At 39.2% G+C, this 20,202-nt stretch overlaps 1 protein-coding gene across 1 annotated transcript in view; it reads right to left on the reverse strand.

The window, feature by feature from the left end:
- Positions 1-831: 831 nt before the first annotated feature.
- The window catches only part of LOC146318747 (protocadherin alpha-C2-like), a 28,864-nt gene continuing 9,493 nt past the window's right edge, over positions 832-20,202 (reverse strand). Inside the window, exons 3-4 of the mRNA XM_084730866.1 lie at positions 15,114-15,199; positions 832-5,393 (exon numbers count right to left, since the gene is read on the reverse strand). Coding sequence (XP_084586992.1) covers positions 5,080-5,393; positions 15,114-15,199 — 400 coding nt within the window. The 3' untranslated portion in view covers positions 832-5,079. The remainder of the gene's footprint in view (positions 5,394-15,113; positions 15,200-20,202) is intronic.

Here is a 20,202-nt window from a genome sequence, read left to right on the forward strand (position 1 = left end):
ACATACATTAGCTAAAGCATTTATTTGACTTTTTTTGGGGGAAAAGCTTTTTCGTAGCTAAAAAGCTATTAAAGCTAAAGTATGTTTCTGAAGTTTTATGATGAGCTTTAAGAGAAAAACCACCAAGACTGGAGTGAATCTTGAAAACAACAGCAGAGGCAGAAAGAATTTGTTCAAAAAACTTTAGTGAGAATGAAAAACACTTCTAAAACAAATTGCCTCAAACCATCCAGTTATTGAAAGTAAAAAACAGACTCATCTGGCCTCTGTAGAGCCTGTTGGTCTTTATTTAGATCAGGGCTGCACAAAGTGGGGTGCTCGGACCAAAGTTGGCCCACCATAATGTTTGATTCGGCCCACCAGATGTTTCTAGCTTTAATTAAAAATTATATATATATACATTTATAGTTTTTTATGCTGTTTTATTTTGGTTTGTTGTCTCCTTTGTCTCTCTCACCTTTACTGTCTGCCTTCATCTGTCCAATAGAGGCAAAAGCAATATAATCTGAAAAACTCTTTAAATAGGATCCCTAATTATTAATAGCTTTTCATAATCTGAACAGATAGACAGACAGAGCAACTCTGTGCAGGAAGTTAATGGAACTTGGGATCGTAGTATTGTTTTGCATCCTAACTATACAATACATTAAGTGCAAGAAAATCAAATTATCTCAACAAAAGGTTATTACTTGGCAAAACTAAATAATCTGAGTCAGGCTCAAAACTCACAAATCTGTTGAAGTAGGTTGCCTTGAAATTTTGAGTTTTTTTTTTTTTTACAGTGTAACCACCACTGTTAGCTGAAATCAAGTCAAAACACAACTTCGATAATAAGATATTTAAGAAAAACTTTATTTGTGACTTATTAACAAAACACAATACCAGATTGATGAAATCATAAGAATCACTATCACCTTTACAATGATGAAGCAGGTGTACAAAAAAAGTTATTAACAGATCTGCACTGTCACAGTCCACTGGTATGTGCCACTCACTGCCACACCCAGTGACTGAGGAACATTCACTATACACAAGCAGAGAATACATCAACTTTATTTTTTTTTTGTACCATTTTTATTTGTTTTGACTTTTTTTCCTTCTTTTTCTTTTTTCTCTACTGGGCAAGGGATAGATATGGAGGGTGAGTAAATGATTTGATTTCACAATAGTGTTTGTTTGATCATCATTTAGAAGCTTAACACAACTTTAAGGGTTGATTTTCTTATCTATGAAAATCATAATGGTAAAAACAGGAAAAAAAAAACATTTCATAGCATAACACAATAGCATTATGTATATCTAGAAGATTAAATTCATTTTCAACAGGATAAAAAATGTGATTCTTTTAGGTTTTTCCACAAGTTACTGTTCGCAATAGCGTATCATGTATGTCTGTGTGTTTGTCAGTGTGGATGAGTGTGGGTCTTTCAATGTGTGTGAATTGTCTTTGAGAATGTGTATCAGAGGTATATGTATTCCAATACGCATTTCCCAGTGGAAAAACATATTCTATGTATATATAGTATCTATATAGTATCTGTTTCCTTTGCTTATAACATGCAAACAGCCACTTGGTGATCTGACAGCACAGAAGTACACCTGAAGGACGGGGCAGGGGGGGAGGGAAACGTGTGCATGGGAGGGTTTGAGCCTGATAGCAGCACCTATATACCCCTACTGTGACTGGTAAGACGATGGTCTAAAAAAGGAACACTGAGGTGGGATTTTATGACATTTTCCATCATGTATCTACTGCTCACAATACCTTTTCTCTACTATACTAATCCTGGGTTTCACAATATCAGGTCCAATTTAAACTGATCATTTCATACACCTGGATCACTGCAATTTCTAAGTTTCTCCCAGCAGCATTATTTCTGATGTTGATGCGCAGCAGTTGACCCTTCCTATGTCTCGCCCGTCTTTTGACCATTTTCAAAATTTAGTTTCTTTTTCAACATGGATTAGTACAGGTGATAGGAGAAAATTACTGCTGATGGAGCACAGAGCAAAAAGGGGCAGGATTTAGGAAGGGTCAGTTAAGCAAAAAATTCATAATTTTAAGGTGTTTCCCTCTGCTGGTATGATCTTCCCTTCTCCCGCCATCTATCATGTTGTTACCTCTCACTAGTGCACAATAAACAATGTCAAAAGCGTGCTTCACCTCCATTACTCCCTAAGTGGAATTGCCCCCCCTTCCAACCACCAACCTCTCTCCACTGCTGCTGAACTGCACTTCACTTATTTAGTAAGTGGATTTAGCCAACCCCAGTTGATCAGCTGTCAATAATGGCTGACACACAGGAAAACCTGCAATATACCTCTGCTTGTGCAAAGGAGGAATAACTTGCCCAATTAACTCTTAGTTTCTGTATCTACACAATACTCTACAGTGACTGCTATGTTCTTCTTTTGCCTCTCCATCTCTTCACATTATATCCAGCACAGCATAATCTCAATTTTTTGCTAACCTGTCAGGCGTCCTTACGGCGCAACGCGAGAACCAATGCGAGATATGACAGAGCCATCAACAATGAGCTATCAGAGGAGACACTCTGGCTGAAGCGCCTAAGCACAGTTGAAGTTGAACTTAACAAAAGATGTATGTGTGTGTAGTATATGTGTCTACGTGTGTAAATATGCAAATACACAAATGTTGCTGTGTTACAGCTGCACAGTTCATTGAAGGAGAGTGACTTGAAAGATGTCGTCCCAACCATGTTGATTCGAAGAAACAGGAGTAGAGGGAGGAAACAGGCAGCGGGCAAGCAAATCCTACAAGCACTGAAGCAGTTGAGGCAGTGGTGCAGGGCTTGAAGAACAACTACTTAACATTCAAAGACAGAAGTAGAGGGATCGGGCTTGAACAGAAATGAAGCAACAAGCAACGTTCCTGCGTCCCAGCCATATAATACACTCCCATGTTAAGGATGGCACTGGCCTTCAGTCTTGGAGTTTCCAGAAAGGGGTGTGTATATTCTGTTAGTATATTTTTGTGTTCATATGTATGCATGTGTGTTTGCTTTTGTGTAAGAGGCAGAGAGAGTCAGTGTTTGTGTATAATAATGTGTGTGTGTCAGACTGGGTGTGCTGATACACAGTGGGATTAAGACCCCATTGACCTGTGCCGTATTCTGAGAGAAGAGGCAAGGTCAGGGGGGGGGGGGGGTGGTTGCATCAGCTGCACGTAGGTTCCCTTAGTTATTATCCGAAGTAGCCACTAATCCCAATTCACGCATTGCTAAAACACAAGCGGTAGCACCACAAAAACCTGTTAAGTAACAACTAAATAGTTAAGCAAGCAATAAAGCAGGTGCAAATGATACAAAGTCACACAACTGCACTCACTAACAGTAAAGCAGGATGTTTTTTTTTTTTTTAGTTTTTTTTTTTGCACACGTATTTTTTTGTTTTGAGTAATTCCATGCCATTTTGTAACTTAAAGGACTGTAGCAGTGATTTTGGATGTTTCCAACCATTATCTACAAATTACTGGTGGCTGTTAATCAATTTAGTATTTATATTTTTCAGTGTGTCTATTTTTTCAATCTGGTTCCCATCTGATTCCATACATTATCAAAATCAACATGCTGAGGCTTGCCTGCGATCAATTATGGCGGTTTAATTTAGCCAAAGTTACGCTACTGTGATAATACAATGCAGTTTTCAAATGAACTTGCCCTTCAGCTACATTACAATGTGATGAAAATGTAATTTAACCACCAAGGAAACTTTTTTGCATTTTGTTGGATTTATTAATGCACAAAGTTTCTCATTTATTTTTGTGTAAAACTACCTGAAAGCTAGCTACCTGAAAGTTGCTACAGTATGTGTTTTTGTCTGTATCTATGCTTGTTTTTTTCACAGTATTACTATAAAGGCAGCTTTATCTGTGAAGCATCTGACTCCACAACAAACTTCCCTGCGGGAACAGAGTGTATCATATCATATTGTATTGTATCTGATCACAAGTTGGAAAAAAATATAATTTTCCTCAAACACAGTGGTCTGCAAAGTGTACAAGATTTATAGAGAATGGACTAAAACATGCCAAAACTAATATTGTCCTTTAAGCGTCAAATATGGATTCTATTTACCAATCGTAATTTTTATGCCAATCTCGTCAACTACAAATCCATGTGGTTTGCCACCCGTGAGATGATGCTATTACTGATTGGCTACTCATCTGTAGAATTCCACTCTTACTACATATGGTACAATTTAATTTAGTAACTTGCTAATTGCAAATTAACCAGCAGTTATGAAGCCACTACTTTTTACCCTAACCTGGGAACAAACTTGCGCATAGTTGGTGCAACCCAGTCCAGGTCCTCAGCCTCTGTGATGTGCCATGTTACACTGAAACAGAGCTATTTATTCGAGTGTGGTCCTGCGTGTCTCAGCAACCTCGTTCTCTTAAAGGTGCTAATCTCATGGTACATATACTGTATATTGTTGCTTTTTCATTTTTCATTTGTTTTGTTTTTTTACAAAAGACCACATTTTCTGAATTTCTACAAGGCCTCTGTAATATTGAAGACAAAAGCCTCTGTTTCATTTTCTTTGTTTGGCCTCCACTTCACCTCCAACCAGGTGAGCCAAAAAGGAAGGGGGCTGCATAAAGACAGAGATGCCAACACAGGCAGCCTCCGCTGACAATGGTCAGATACAAATAGTACACCTCTTCAGGTGTTTTTGTTTTTATCATACAAACTTGGTAGGGCAGGGGTGGGGGGAGTTTGGGGCAGAAAGTTACAGAAAGGTTAATCTACTCCAATAAAATCCTTTCTGTTTCAATTTGGTCCAGCCTTTAGATCAAGTCTGTCTACTAAGAACATTTGTTTACCATAAACCTCAGGCTTTTATAGGCCAAAGTTATGGGCCAAATGAGCCAAGAAACATTTGTTTAGCAAGTTCACATTGTGTGGGGAGCCAGGGTTTGGCCACTGTACAATGTCTATGCAAATATGGTGCAAGGAGGCTCCCTCAGTTCTGCAATATGCATTTGGCTTTTTTTCTGGCTCTGTGATTGGGATGGTAGTTTGTTGGTAGCTCTGTTTTCAAGTCACCCCTTCTCCTCTAGTCGTCCCCCCCGTCATCCTTTCCTTTCTCCTTCTTGTCCTTCTTGTCCTTCTTCTTCTTTTTCTTCTTCTTGGCCTCCTCCTTCTTGCCGAAGCTTATGAAATCGCCTTTGTCGTCCACAGGGCCGGCGTCATGGCGGATAGAAATGATGGCTGGGGATCCAGGGATGATGAAGGCTTCAGGAGGAATCTCTCCAGGCTTCAGGGGCTGAGGAGGGCCGTAGCCTTGTGCGGCGCCGTATCTGAAGTGCCAGCTGTTGCTGTTGACTCCAGCGCCCACTGGGGGTGAAAGCTCTCCACCGCCTTCACCATCTACACAGGTATGATGAAAAAAAAAATCACGTCAAAACCAGGTTATTTATGGTTATTTGTATGGTTTATTCAATTCTCCAACCCAAGTAACCCCTTTACTATAGTAATAGTTCTATATTCATGGAAACAGGTTTATTAGCTTTCTTGACAAGAATTTTAGATGATGAAATCTACACCATTCTTAACAGTGTATGGTAGAATATGAAGCTACAGTCTGTAGCCGGTTAGCTTAGCTTTTAACAAAAAGTGGAGGCACAGGGAAAAACCTAGCAAATCTCTGTTCAAAGGTAACAAAATCCATTTACCAATATGCTCACAAGTATTTTATATCTTTTTTTTTTGTTTGTTTAACTGACCCTTCCTAAGTCCTGTCCGTTGTCACTCTGTGCTCCAATAACAGTTGAGCAAGCTTGATTCCTCTCCTGTTTCCTGCTGTGTGCTGGTCTCGCTTATGTTGAAAAGAAGACCAAACATTTTGAAAATGGTTACAAAATGGGGGACCTGTAAAAATTACATAAAAGAATCAATCCATTCAAAAACCTAAATGTGCAAACAATAATATGCCATTTTACAGGGGGTTATGTATCATACTACTTGGCTAGGCAACCATCGGGGATTCCAGTAAAGTACTGGTCCCAGCTGATAAACACTCTGATACAACCGAGATGTAACATGTTAGTTACTGAGCTTTATATGTGCTGCTAGGCAGATTTTGTTAGCTTTGGACTAGCTAGGTAGCTGTTCTCCCATGTTTCCAGTCTTTATGCTAACCTAAACTAACTGGCTGCTGGCACCAGCTGCTATTATTACCCTTATACTTTTAGCTATGTTTACTATACAGATATGAGTGTTGCATTAATTTTCTCATCAAACTTTTGGCAAGAAAGCAAAAAAGCAATTTTCCAAGAATGTCAAAAACAATACCTTAAACTATCAACTCCACAGTAGCTCTTGACATATATTTGTAGTGTTTTGATTGCTAAATCCCCCTCTACTATTAGTTCTTCCTTTGTCAATTATTTTTGTGTAAACTATGTTTGTCCTGCATTGTTCCTTACTTAGGGCAAAAATACATGAGACACGAACACGGTGCGACACGTCTGCCGCAGCATGCCCACAGCAGAGCTCATCTCTATTTTTATGCGGCTGGTCTGGTTTTCTCTCTTAATGCAGTCCACCAACAGGTAAAAACTGCATATTTATGTATAAAAAAAGGAGTGCAATCTGTTTAAAAAATATTAAAATAAATTCCTCATTGTACCAGTGACTATGCATAGTAGCAGAGAGGCCTTGTGGGCATTTTTGCATTGCACATTAAAATAATTCAATCAAATCAATGTGTATCCATGATCCTGTAGTTATATTATCAAGTTAATTAATTCAGTACCAGTACCACCAGGCTCTGCCCCATCTATGTGACATGTCATGTCTGTGTCCCATGTATTTCGGCCGATAGACTACAGCACTTTGTCTCTGAGATGTTCATAAAATCTGACATATAAGGAATAGCTGAAATCGAGCAAAAGCGAGCAGAGCCACAGCCTGACAATGGAGCAATAGCCACAGGGAGCGGACATTTTCAGGACAGCTATTCAGTAGAGACCACAGGAGGGAACACTGTAGGGGACCACCCTTTAAACCACAGGGATGTTTAACTTGGCAGTGTGATTTCTATTTGTAATTTTGGAGGATGGTAGCAGATTAATCCTGACTTCATAGGAAGCCAGAGACAGGGATTCAACCTTTAGTGCTCAAGCACCGATGTGACAGAGAAAAGGAACGCAGATTGCAATTTGGAAAAAAAAAAGGTACTGAAAAAAAAATGTCTATATATAGAAAAATCATTATGTAAAGTGAAAGCAAGACATAGCTATTAAGGTCAAAAGGTTAAAGATGCCAGGATGAAAAGGAACGAGGATGGTAGATGAGATAAGGAGAGAGAGGGAGGGAGGCAGTAAGGAGGATGGGGGGTGGGCGGGTTTTGCAGACACGGTGCTCTCAGGCCCACACCAGTTCCCTCTGCACTGACCTACTTTCAGTCTGGATTTTATTTAGATCAAACACAGGCCCTTGCAAAAAGATTCTGTTTGATTTTTCTTTGTAGGCTATTTATGACATTGCTGGAGTGCTGAAATGGTTTCAACAACCATCCCATTGGGAAGTACACTATTTTGAAAATACACGTTGTCCATACACACAGTGTCCCACTGAGTCCTTAAAATGAGCTTATGGAGTATGAGAATAAATTACATGTATATATTGTATTGCATAGAATATAAGAACATTTTGTATAGAATATAGGAAAGAGCAGATATTATGGACACTAGCACACGGCTCAATAGACAGCTCTGCACTGCTGCTCTGTTTAACCACTCCTGTGAGGAGAATACAAAGAGTACTGGACACCTTTCAGACAGAGCCATTATATATGATGGAACCATGACTCACTGAAAATTGATCATGTATTAACTCATATAAATATGATGCTGTAAAGAATGGATGTTTTGAATGTAGCAGGAGAGGGAAGATAGTGTGGCTTTTAGTGAAATGCAGTAGCAGCTAGAGCCTGACTGATTGGTCGACCAGTTTTATCAGTACAATGTTGGCGTATCACGGCTTAATCAGTATCAATGTACATGTTGTCTTCTATGCACTGATATGAAAAGGTTTTTTTTAAAGAAAATAATGATATTTTTCACTTGTTAGCTTGATATGTAGTATTTTATGGATATTTGATAAGGGTGGGAACCTCTTGGCACCTCACGATTCGATTTGATTTAGATTCACAGGACTATGATGTGATTATAAAACAATTATCAATGCATCTTTATGCATCAGAGTTTAAGCTTCTATGCCAGTGGGTGCTGGTCGGATTGTATTCATTTCACCCTCACCCATCATCACCAAAATTTAAGCAGTAGCCCAGTTTAGAATGTAAACACGGCACACGTGTTTACGTCCGTGACATTTCACCATCCAATTGGTTCAGCCGGAAGTAACAAACAGCCCGTCATATAAAATTTTTAGAGGTAATCAATGTGGAGACTCGGATTTTAAATATCTGATTATTGACTTTTATGCATTAATTCATAATCTTGCAAGAAAGAATCTCAATGCATCTAATAACTGATTATTTCTCCCACCCTCAAAATCTGATCCTTTTTATCAATTCAGGTTTAACATATTTTACTCTATTATGCTCTATTATACTTCATGTTATTTATAATTACTAAAAATATCAGTGAAAGTTTACTGTTTCTGTGCCCCGATATCATTTTAAACAATAGTGTTTGTCGTTAAACTGTAAAATATCCTGCCTCCATTACATATCTTTGTCAAGTATTACCCACTTTTTAGCAATTAAAACAAAAAAGTGTGAGCTTATACTCCCTAATATTGGTAGCATCAGCCCCAAAAATCTAGTACTGGTCAGGCCCTAATAGTAGCAACATACCAGGAATATGAAAACACAGGCAGACATAAAAACATAGAAGGATATTCATTTTTAAGTTACATTAAATAATTAGCATGTGAAGGACTAGGATAAATTAAAGATACATTTTAAGCCATGACTGCTGAGGAAAGTCCAGATTTGGCTTTGCTTTTTTAATAATTCTGTCTCATGTTACGTAATTTTTACATATCATTTTTAAATAAGCCAAGTGCAGCTAATTGACCTGTGTAATTTAGCTTGTTTAATGATTAGTCAGTGTCAGATGTTATCATCTTATCTTACCATTAGTGGAGTTAGTGCTTTAATACCGTAATGCTCGTCTGTTTCTGAGGATTATGACATTTGATGGTATGGTCTGTCTGTTTGTATTTAATCTGGGTATTAAAACCTGGAAGAGGATCTGGTGTTTTAAATAAGTCCCATTCAATGGTTCGGCAAAGAAGACGGCTTCTTGTGTGGAGGAGGACAGCCATGCTTAAAATAAACTGAAAAAGACAGCCAGCGAGTTAAAGGAAATGTGCAAAATACTGTGAGGCAGGATGTGGATGAGCTTATTGAGCCAGTAATGCAGTGCATTGCACTGCTGTACACAATGCACCTCCATTTTATATAACCGACACACCATTTCCTGTTACTTGATGCTGCTATTTAAAGGAAGGTGATTTGATGCTCTGTCAGAAGAGTTTGGGAATACATTATTTAGAAAGTCTTGTAGTGGCAGACTACTTAAGATCTACAAATGGTCTTTCTTTCCACACTTCAAATTTCCTTTTTACAGGTTACTGATTGTAACGCCACGACAATATGCCTGTTAGATTTGAGAATATTTTGTGTGTAAGTGAAACAGAAAGGGCTGATCCTGTGGAAAGTATGAATATGTTCAGTAAATTTCAATTGATAAAGCCTGATGGAGCGGCCAGAGGAAAGGCGAGGGATTCACTGAACCGTTAGCAGATGCTACGTGCTAGGCTCGTCTATGTTGAAGGGAAAAAACAAATTTTGAAGACAGTTAAAAGATATTGTTGTGGGACCTTTAAAATAGGGATGTCCCGATACAACTTTTTCACTTCTGATACGATACCGATATTGCAGCCTTGAGTATTGGCCGATACCAATATCGATCCGACACGATATCAGCATGAATCATACATACTTTTATTACTTATTTTGTAGTGTGGAATGTTAGAAAAGGCTTGATCAAGTGATGTTACTCAAACAGAGAACAATAGTCAGCAACCAGAGTCACCTATGGATAGAAGTGCTGGAGCAGAAAATGGACTGATTATCGGAGCGCTTATATCGGAGATTTTAGATGCAGTCCGATAAAATCCGCTACTCGTTTTTTGGCTGATATCAGACCGAGATCCGATATCAATGTCGGATCGGGACACCCCTACTTTAAAAGCAACTTAAATATAGTCACATCTTAAGTTGGCTGGTAGAAAAGACTAACTAGCAAGCTCATCTACATCAATTGTTGGCTCACTAGTTACATCTGATAGCTGATGTCAGCAAGCTAATCTACATACATTCTTGGCTATATAGTTAGCTAGTGTTTTCCTAACATTAGCTCAATTAAACCTACAAATACAAGAAGCTTTTCCATTTTGTGGACCCTGTGGACAAAAGCTGTAATTTCTCCACTGCTTTAACTGCAAAATATAACATCAAAAATAAAGGTATCTGAATGAAAATGTCCTGCTCCTTTTTAATTGGCTGAAATACTCCTCACTGTAACGTTCACTGTGAAAATGTAAACACATATCTGATCTGATTTCAAGGAGAATGGCAGGCATAATGAATAACTAGAACTGCTTATGTAGGTCATATACTGGCATCAGTATTAAACTGAGACTGTTTCATAATCAGTAATTAACTACTTGTAGTATATATGTCACTTTACAGGTCCCACAGGAAGATCTTTTAAACATCTTCAAGATTTGGTCTTTTTTTTCAACACAGATGAGCCCAGCACATAGCATGTCCCCGTTCCACCGGGTACCAAGTTTGCTCAACTGTTTTTGGAGCACAAGACAAAGGGGCTGGTCAGTTGAGTAGTAAACAATTTATCTTGGTAGAAGAAACAAGACCCGAGATATGGTTAAACCTTATGTGATTGTAAACCCAAAGCTTGCTAAGAGAGTAAGAAATGTGTGCAAGATCACTGGACTGATAGTAAATCTGCAAACTGTAATGTAATTCCTGTGTTCCTACAGTGAAATAAATTGTAGGCTTCAGTGCCAAAACAGTACAGTGTTTTTCTTTTGCACCTGATGGGGGTTAGAGCAGTTCATTTCCCTATGCATGACCAACTGAGCTAAAATGTCAAGTGGCTGTGTAGCGTCTAATCAAGTGAATATTGTCTGGGCGTCTTGGGACATCCCAGGGCTCTCTGCACCGGCTGTGACAAATCCAAACCTCTGACATTGTTAATTAGAATCCTGGCCCAGGTATTAAACTGAGTGTATATGTCTATGTGTGTGTGCATGTGAAAAAACTAATTCATTAGGAGCAGGTCACCTCATTGCTTGGAGGAGTCTGTACAACTCTGAGGAGCTTTTGCTTCCTCTGTGCTGCTGTTTCTCTAACATGAAGGATTATTTGTAACTCTGCCATTGCTTCATATTAGCCCATATTTCACAGGAAACGGATTATCGTGTAACTGCTGGTAAGCAGGTCAGCACAGCTCCTTGTGAGGAGGTTGCCATGACACCTGATGTAGATATGTGGGTGTATGAAGCCTCATTTCATGTAACCTGATGTCCTACATTTAGAATAGACTGTGTTATTTCCTGTCTAGTCCAGGATACACTTCCATCTAAAATGAATCCCTCTGGTGGTTTGTAGCACATGCACAAATCTGACAGTCGTGCAGCGCGTTGTGTAAATATATGCAGTACACATCGCATGTATTCTGCATGAGACACATCCACCTAAACCAGTCTCCCCTACGTTATTCCCCCACAATTACTGCTTGCCCTCTTTTTCCTCTTAATACCTGCCCTTGCCAAGTCCCCTTCCCTTTCCCGCTCCCTGCTCCTTCTTCCTTTTTTCTGTCTCTAAATCTTCCATTCAGAGATATGACCCGTTGCCATGGAAACTGCCTTCGCCCACTCCCTGCTGATGGAGGGTGCGGCTGCTGCAGCAATCTCTCAGTTAGACAGTGTTGCCAGGCAACAGGTCACATGGCGTTCCCTAGCAACAACACTACTGCAGGAACCTGCCAATCCTCTTAACCTTTCTCTTTCTCCATCCCCCCACACCTCGGCTTTTTTTTTTTCCTCCTCCATCCCCCCCGTACGTCTCCTCTGCTGTTCCTCTCCAAAATTGCTTTTAATGTTACAGGATCTCCTTTTTTCATGCTACTCTCTTCTTACTGATAATAGCATCTCTCCCCCCTCTGGCATTAGACAAATGTCTCCTCATCTGCGCCATGGGTCACTTACATAAACACAGTTTTTTGAGGGTGCCGCATTTAGATGCACCGCAGCGTATCAGACAACTTCATCATGATAACAATTCACTGCAGACATGGAAATGTGTCACAGAGGAAGGCTCCACCTCTTTATGCATAGTAAAGAGGATCAACCTGCAATCCAGTGCATGCCTATGTCTGAGCAATGAGTCCCAACAAATCATTCCCTAATGCAACAATGCATGCCTGATAGGTCTGTGGTATGCAGTGCACTCTGCTGAAAGACATTATTTGAGTCTTTACAGGACCAGAGAGGTAGGTAAAAATTCACAGTTCTCTGCAGCAAACTGGCACAGAGATACTTAGAACTGGTACAGCTTGTATTTCGAGCAATTCCCCAGCTCTCTATTCCACCGAGAGCAAAGCTGACAGACAGTAAGACATATTCTGTCACTGACTCTCTGAGTGATAGACTGTGATGCTATCCTTCACCCTCAGGTCTCTACCTATGTTTTAATTTCTGCAGCTAGACAGAAAATCAATGGGAGCCTGGCCAAAGAGGAAGCAGCTCGCAATGTTCCAAACATGGTTTCAAATTCTTAGTTAGTTTTAACAGTCTTCCAGTAAACTGGCAAAAGCTGTTAGTCATTAGCTGTGAGCCAGTGTGTCTGTGAATGATGAAGCACATGTCATTTCTAAGGCCAGCTCTACTTATTGTGGTGCAACACATTTTCAGTGTTGCAACCCACTCGGGACAGTGTGTTTATCATTAAATAGCAGTTGCCTTTTTCAGTCTGTGGCTCTCATTGCTGCCAGATGCTTTTACGGCAGGATACAGTTGTTTATCTGTGGCTCTGCATGACGGCCTCAGGCTTTTGGCACCTCAGCTAAGCTCTGTACACAATATCACACTGGAATTCAAGATCCTGTAGATATTCAAAGGACAGTTCTCTTAAAACCCCAATAAAATCAAAGGTGAATTCAATGTGTTAAATAGAATTTGATGCAGTGGATAAATTGTAATGCATAATGTGTGATTGAAATGGACATTTAGGTTTGGTGACCTTTGTTTTTAAAAGAACTGACACTTCGGTTAAAGCCATTAACTGTATAAAGATGAACAACACATCTCCACTTTCTCCCACTGGACAAAAATGAAGCCATATAACCTGGTTACAAGTGCTGCCATGCGCTGGTGATGTCATCTGGAGTTAAGAGTCTGTGCAGCAGTAATCAGGGTTGGAGCAACGGTATTGAGATCCTGCCACACACCCACACACCCTATCAATCATGAGTAGAGCTCAGCTGTCAATTATGATGTGACCCCCCCCCCCCTTTTAAAACCAAACTGATCAGAAAAATGAACACTTGACATACATCAGTATGATTAGAACAACCTAAAATGACAGAAACCATCTTTGAGAAAACATTTTTTGACGTATACTTTGATGTTTTTAGTTGGCCCATGTCCCATCTGCTAACATGAGCGGATGAGGTTCATGATCTGTACTGCAGCCTACCACCAGAGGGCGGTCAAGATGTTTTGGCTTCACTTTTGGGGAGCTTCATGTAATGCATCTTTATATATGGTCAATAGCTGAAACTAAAATGTTTAATCTCTGCGATTGTCTCATCACTTGTGGTGCTTTCCCTGTGGGAATCTACCAATATGTATAGTATCAGCAATTGATGGAATAGTTTAATATTTTGGGAGATAGTCTTATTTTCTTTCTTACCACTCTCATGTCTGTGCTGTAAATATGAAGCTTGAGCAAGGAGATGGTTAGCTTCACTTAGCATAAAGACTAAAAGTAGGGAGATCCAGCTCCCCTGAGTCTGAGTGTTCCAGATGTTAAAAATAAAAATAAGAATCTGCCTGCATTTTTACACTTTGGCTGTTGTATTAAACAAATGAGATATAGCATGGCATGTTGATTAGTGAACTTTAGAGATGCTGTTTGGCAAATTTTCTTTACCTTTAAACAAAAAGGTTAGCTATTTCTCCCTAATTCCAGTATTCATGCTAAGCTAAGCAAACTGTCTCCTGGCTCTAGCTTTATACAACTGTATTTAGAGTACAGGCATGACAGCTATAGCGATCTTCTCATCTAATCCCCAGAAAGTACACAAACAAGTGTATTTCCCAAAATGTTAAATTATTCCTATTAAGTTGCCATAACTAGTAAGAATGAGAGACAAATTCTTAAAAATGGAATAAAAATGTAAAAATTCTTGGTTTTGATAAACCATAGTTACTTTACTGTAGTCATATTCTCTTTTTTCTCTCACCTCAGTCATTGTTGCCATTGTTAAGCTCTATGCTTACTTAAATAGCTAGCATATCCCCCAGTTTATGAACCGCTGTGTTGAATATCTTCACCTGCCAGGCACTCAGCTTAATTGGGAAGGACAACATGAATAAGTGCAGTGGCAGGGATATGAACACTTGCTGGCCTGCCATCCATTATATTTCTGAAAGACATAACCTATGTTCCACAGGTTTTATTCCCAGGTGCCTGTGGTGATGGTGGTGGGCATGAACTTTGCACCAAGACCACCTTAACTTTGATCACTATATTTGAAAGAATACATTCTTCTGCAATACAGCAAATAGCTTGGTGCTGTATATATTGCATAAAGATGGTTCAGTAGACCTGACTTACACATCTTCTTCTTTTGATGCATTTTGAAGTGATCTTGCTCAGTTTAAATCTGTTCAAATGTAAATGTAAATGTACAGGTATAGTGGAAAAATCTGTTAAGTTTTAATTATATCAGTTGTGACTATTGCCCCAAAGAAGATGTTGCTCCATCTTTTTCACTCCATCCTGACTGCTACACTTCCACTCACCTGCAGCGCTGGACACCGTGGGCCAGTTCTGGACCAGCATCCCCTGTGCTCCCTGCATCACAGAGGATTCCTCCATGTGGACCGAACTGGAAGACAGAACACGTGTAAGTGTAAGTTTGTTTTCCTTGATGGCATAGACAGTTTAAAAACCTCAACTGAAATGGCAATCCAACACAGAAAACTTGATTACACTGTCAAGGTTTCAAGCAGCATTTGTCACTGTTTCGGACCTCGACAGCAACCAGTTTTGGACTAGTGTCTTCCATTTCTTGTGGTCGTGTCGCCCATAGCAACCACTTTCCACTTTTTGAAAACTAAGAAAAAAAAAGAAAACATCCCACCCTTTATATAGAATCTTCTGCCGTAAAACAATATGATAAAAGACATTTTATCAAAATAACAAAGCAGCTAAATAGAATTACACCAACATAAATGTAATTATTTATATCTGTGTTTTCCGCCTGTGACATGTTAAACTGTCTTTCTGGAAAAGGCCTGTGTCATATTTCAGAATAAGAAGAAAAGATTACTCATGGTTGTGGTCAACTTTGAATACTGGTATTGGGGGACTGGTTCTGAGATGCAGTGTGTAACATTTGTATTTGCATTTTTTTCTACATCCTTACTACATGAGGTTATCATCCTGGCTGCCATGTTAACAGTCCCCAGCCTCAGTGGAGATTTCTCAACGTCACTGTAAAGTGAATGGGTCAATAGAAAATATATGGACATGCAGGCAACTAATGAGAATAAGCCAATTTTTTTAAAGTATCATTACTGTAAGTTTAGTATCTTCAGTGTGTTTCAGTAGTTTTATAGCTTGTAAGTAACATAAGACTTGAGTAACATAGACTATTGTCACTCTTTGATCCTTATTTTTCTTTCATCCAATACATATAAACCTCAGTTTGTTAGGGTCCATCAGCCTTTACTGTGCAGTTATGAGTGCTCTTCTGTTAATGCTGACTGCAGCTGCTTCACACTGAAAGCTTTCAACAGGAAAACCACTTGAAGGCCTTTGAGTACGTCAATATCCACCTTTTCTGTACATTGTTTGGCAGTGGAACAGTTTTAAATATTGCAGGGAGTAAGCTAAAAAATAAAGACACAGACATATAATAAAGATGAATGACATACATGTTGATGTGCCATTGTTGTTATATAGAAACATGGGTTGTGCTGCATCACCATTACTGTTTTTTATTATGGTCTCCTTATGCAACTCCACCATTAGTGCTGCATAATTATTTTGGATGAGGCTACATTTATATATACAGTGTTACATCTGTTGTGATCCACCACAGTTTTTATGAACAGCTAAGTCAGGTTTCATCTGTCACATTCATACATGGCAACCAACAAATACAATTAGGCTTAATTTCTGGGACTATAGGACATATTTAATGGCGTTGTTGGCATGCTGTAAATATTGTCAGCTGATCTTGTTACATAGTTATGTTTTAGTATGCGTATAAAGTAGGACACTCACTACATGACAGTTATAATTACATTACAAGATTGGCGCTTAGCACATCACCAAAGTTACCAGATTTTTTTTTTTTCAATAGATGTAATTAACCAGATTGTACTTTTTATGCTTTACTTTTTCAGAGGTGGCACTGACACCATATGCTTATCATTAAGCTGAAAAGAAATATATTTTATTTTCAAAAGATACATATAAATATATAAGGCTGGTGCTGCCTCTGTGCTCTGCTTGGTGCCAGACTTCGGTGCCAGTTCTACTGAAGTTTATGGGAGATTCATAGAAAGCAGACTAAAACCCAGCATAACTACACTGTGGGTTCTTTGATGAATAAATGCCTCTAAAAAAGAACACACTTCAGAGAAAAACATACTGACTGAAGTGTGTATTAGTTTATTTGCTGTTTCTCTCCAAATAGCGTGATTGACACTGCATCTCCCATGAGCTTCACTAGAACTGGCACCAAAGTCTGGAACATAGAATGTTCCTTAGAGATGTAATGACCCTTCCTTCTTTTGTAGTTTCCTTGATGTCTTGCTGTTCCAGTGAAGTTGCTTGGCAACTAGCAGAGACTCCAGAAAATCACTACACCCAGCTAAGAAATAGTCCCATGCATAACAAAACAGATATAACATGTTAAGAGGTGTTGGAAGTTTGTTAATTTTGGACTGAGCCATACTAGTTGTTTCCTGATGTAATGCTAACTTGTAACCAGTAGGCAATTTGACTTGGGATTAGGGGGATACAATCCACCCCCTTTATTATCCTGCTATCCCCCCTCTCCATCCCCTTGTTGCAGAGAGAGTTCAGGGCCAGAGAGGAATATGTTAGTGTTGTCTTCATTACTCATTGATTGTTGATGTTTATCTGAGGTTAGAAGTGAGAATCTATGGCCCCGACCATGGCTCTGAAATATCAGTAGCCTAACTGTGCTGTGTATTGGTAAATCCATGGCACTGTTCATGGTTCTGAAGTAGCAGAGAAATTTGTAATTTAGCGTTGTTCTCTTAGTCCTGTCCCTCTGTCACCTTCATCTGGGATCTATAACATTCTTTACACCATATAGAACTGGTCTTCACATCACTAGGGTGCTCCCAGCTGGCCATCCCCCTTGTTAAAAATTAACAAATTGCCTACTGCTTGTAACAGACAGACAAGAGAGCTGTATAAATCTTCATAAGCATATATATTTTTTTGTAAATTGTCTTACAAGAAGTAAAGCAAAGTGAAACCCATGTTGTAGGATGGTTGTTTGAATCAGAGCTGTCAGGAATCACAGTAATCTTAGCAAATACCAGTGAAGCTGAAGAGAAACATCCCAAGATTTCCTTCAAAACATAATAACACAGAGCAAATATGACCGCACAGACTCACGAAAAAGTCATCTCTAAATTTAGAAACTCTCACAATGTTGTAATAAACACAGACAGCCTGGTGCATGTATGCAGGTTCCAACCTCGCCTGAGAATTTTCCCTCCATACATTCATAATGAATACAGAGCTCACTGTATAGGAGGACCTACCCTGACTGTGGGGCCTCTGCAATGCAGCACATCCAGCATCTATCCCAAACTGCAACACACTCCTTATGTTGAATAGGGATTTGTCATGAATATAAAATGGCCATGTACATTCTGAGAAGGTTTTCATGCTTTTACATAAGTGAAGGTGGTGGTTTAATGTGTGAGACTATGACACAGATAGCAGGACTGGTGTTTTCTACACTGACTGACTACACCAGGAATGTGGGTCAGTAATGTTTGTGCTACATGCTGTGTGTAGTGTGATACATTACAGTCTGTGTGTGTCTGGGCTAAAGCGTTAATACGAGCCTCTCTGTGTCTATGTGTGTTACAGGCACTGCCATTTCAGATAAGGGAGAGATGGCAGCGGCAAATTGCACTGATGATTTATGTTAATCCACGTCATGTTACAGTGACTTGATGACATGATGCACATTATGATACCCTCTGCACCATAAAAATTAACACTAATATCCAATTAAATCAAACTTAGACGGAGCAGAAGACTGAGCAGTAACCATTGTTAGCATGAAATTATGAAAATTCACAAATGAGAGACATGTAGAGGTAAAACTCATTAGTGCTGGATGTTCCAGCTGTCCTCATAGCAAATTAGCAAAACTCATCATTACATATTTTAATGCAGCTTTTCTGACACAATCGTTTCAACATTTGAGTGACAGAAGTACATGCAAAAAACATTTATTTTGTTGTAATTGTTGCCATATACTAATTTCAACCCGTAATTTCAGCATTTTCTGGTTTGCAGTAGTACTTCATGACTCAGGCTAATATGGGAATACTTAAAAACACAGCTATATTATAAGAACAAAGGCATTAGGTAGTGCATGAGAGCACTTCGAGCTGAGACTCCAATCTTTGCTATGATATGGAATATCTGTAGAAATATTGGTTGATTTATGTTTTGCAAGTACCGAATTTCCCAGATGGTTTGTGTTATCAACAAACACTGAATGTAAAGCTGTTGGTACAAGGTAGAGCAGGCAAGGAAACATCTTGATGGGTACTTTTCATTTGGATCAAGAACTGAAGCTGGACGACAGTTCAAGAAATACAAGCAGGATGTTTGTGGTAAGCTATTTTTTCCTGCCCCTCCTCCACTGTGGCTTGACAGCTGGGTAACAAGTGACACTGATGAGTGCAGTGTTTTATCTGAAAAATTTTCAACTCTTGGCAACCAGAAAAAAAAAAGCCACACGATCAGCGCCTCGTCATACTGTGGCCGTTTGTAGTAGAGTTTAAATATGTTTCCTGCTGACCTCAGGAAAAAATACTTTGGTGGACATAGCCCTTAATTGTCTTGTATATTGAGAAATCCATGGCGCTGTCCATGGTTCTGAAGTAGCAGATTAATTCGTAATTGCCTTGGTTATTTTGGTGCATAGCGGTAAACATAGTAAATAGAAAAAAGTCATTAAATGTCAATAGAAAATTGTCAAAATATGGAAATTATATTATTATATAATATTTAAAAAATCTATATCTATTAAAAAGAACTAATATAATTATTCACACAATAAGGCCCTATGCAGCCATATGAGGAAAACCAGAGTGTATGCAAACACACCCACTGAATTAACAAGTCTGACTTGAGTCCAAAGTGTCCTCTGCTGTCTGCATGTACAACTTCTGCCTTCATCGCTGGATAAAAATATATAAATACACACAGAAATGCACACATGTGCGCATGCCGGGCAGTTGTCCATGCAGACACTGATGCATGTGTGCATCTGATAATCTAAGAAAGGTCATAGTCAGCTCATTTGTCCTTCATGCTTCCTGCTTAAAGACTGTAACTGGGGGGAGCGACACTCAGAATGTAGATGACCTATATAGTATTACACTGCAGTGGAGAGGAGTAGTGCTATACATCCACTGATGGGAGCCGCACATGGCTTTTTTTTTCCCAAAGGAGGAGGACGGGGGGTTGACGTTCAAACAGATGCTGAGCGGCCACTAGCAGTCGTCTCTGATTATGGCAGATAGGGATTTGCAGTATTATGTTGCAGAGTCTTTTTTTATGGTTTTGAACAGAGGTCATTTTGAGGTGCAGGTATCT

The sequence above is a fragment of the Lutjanus erythropterus genome, chromosome 11, assembly GCF_056507025.1.
Source record: "Lutjanus erythropterus isolate fLutEry1 chromosome 11, fLutEry1.hap2, whole genome shotgun sequence".
NCBI lineage: Eukaryota > Metazoa > Chordata > Actinopteri > Lutjaniformes > Lutjanidae > Lutjanus > Lutjanus erythropterus.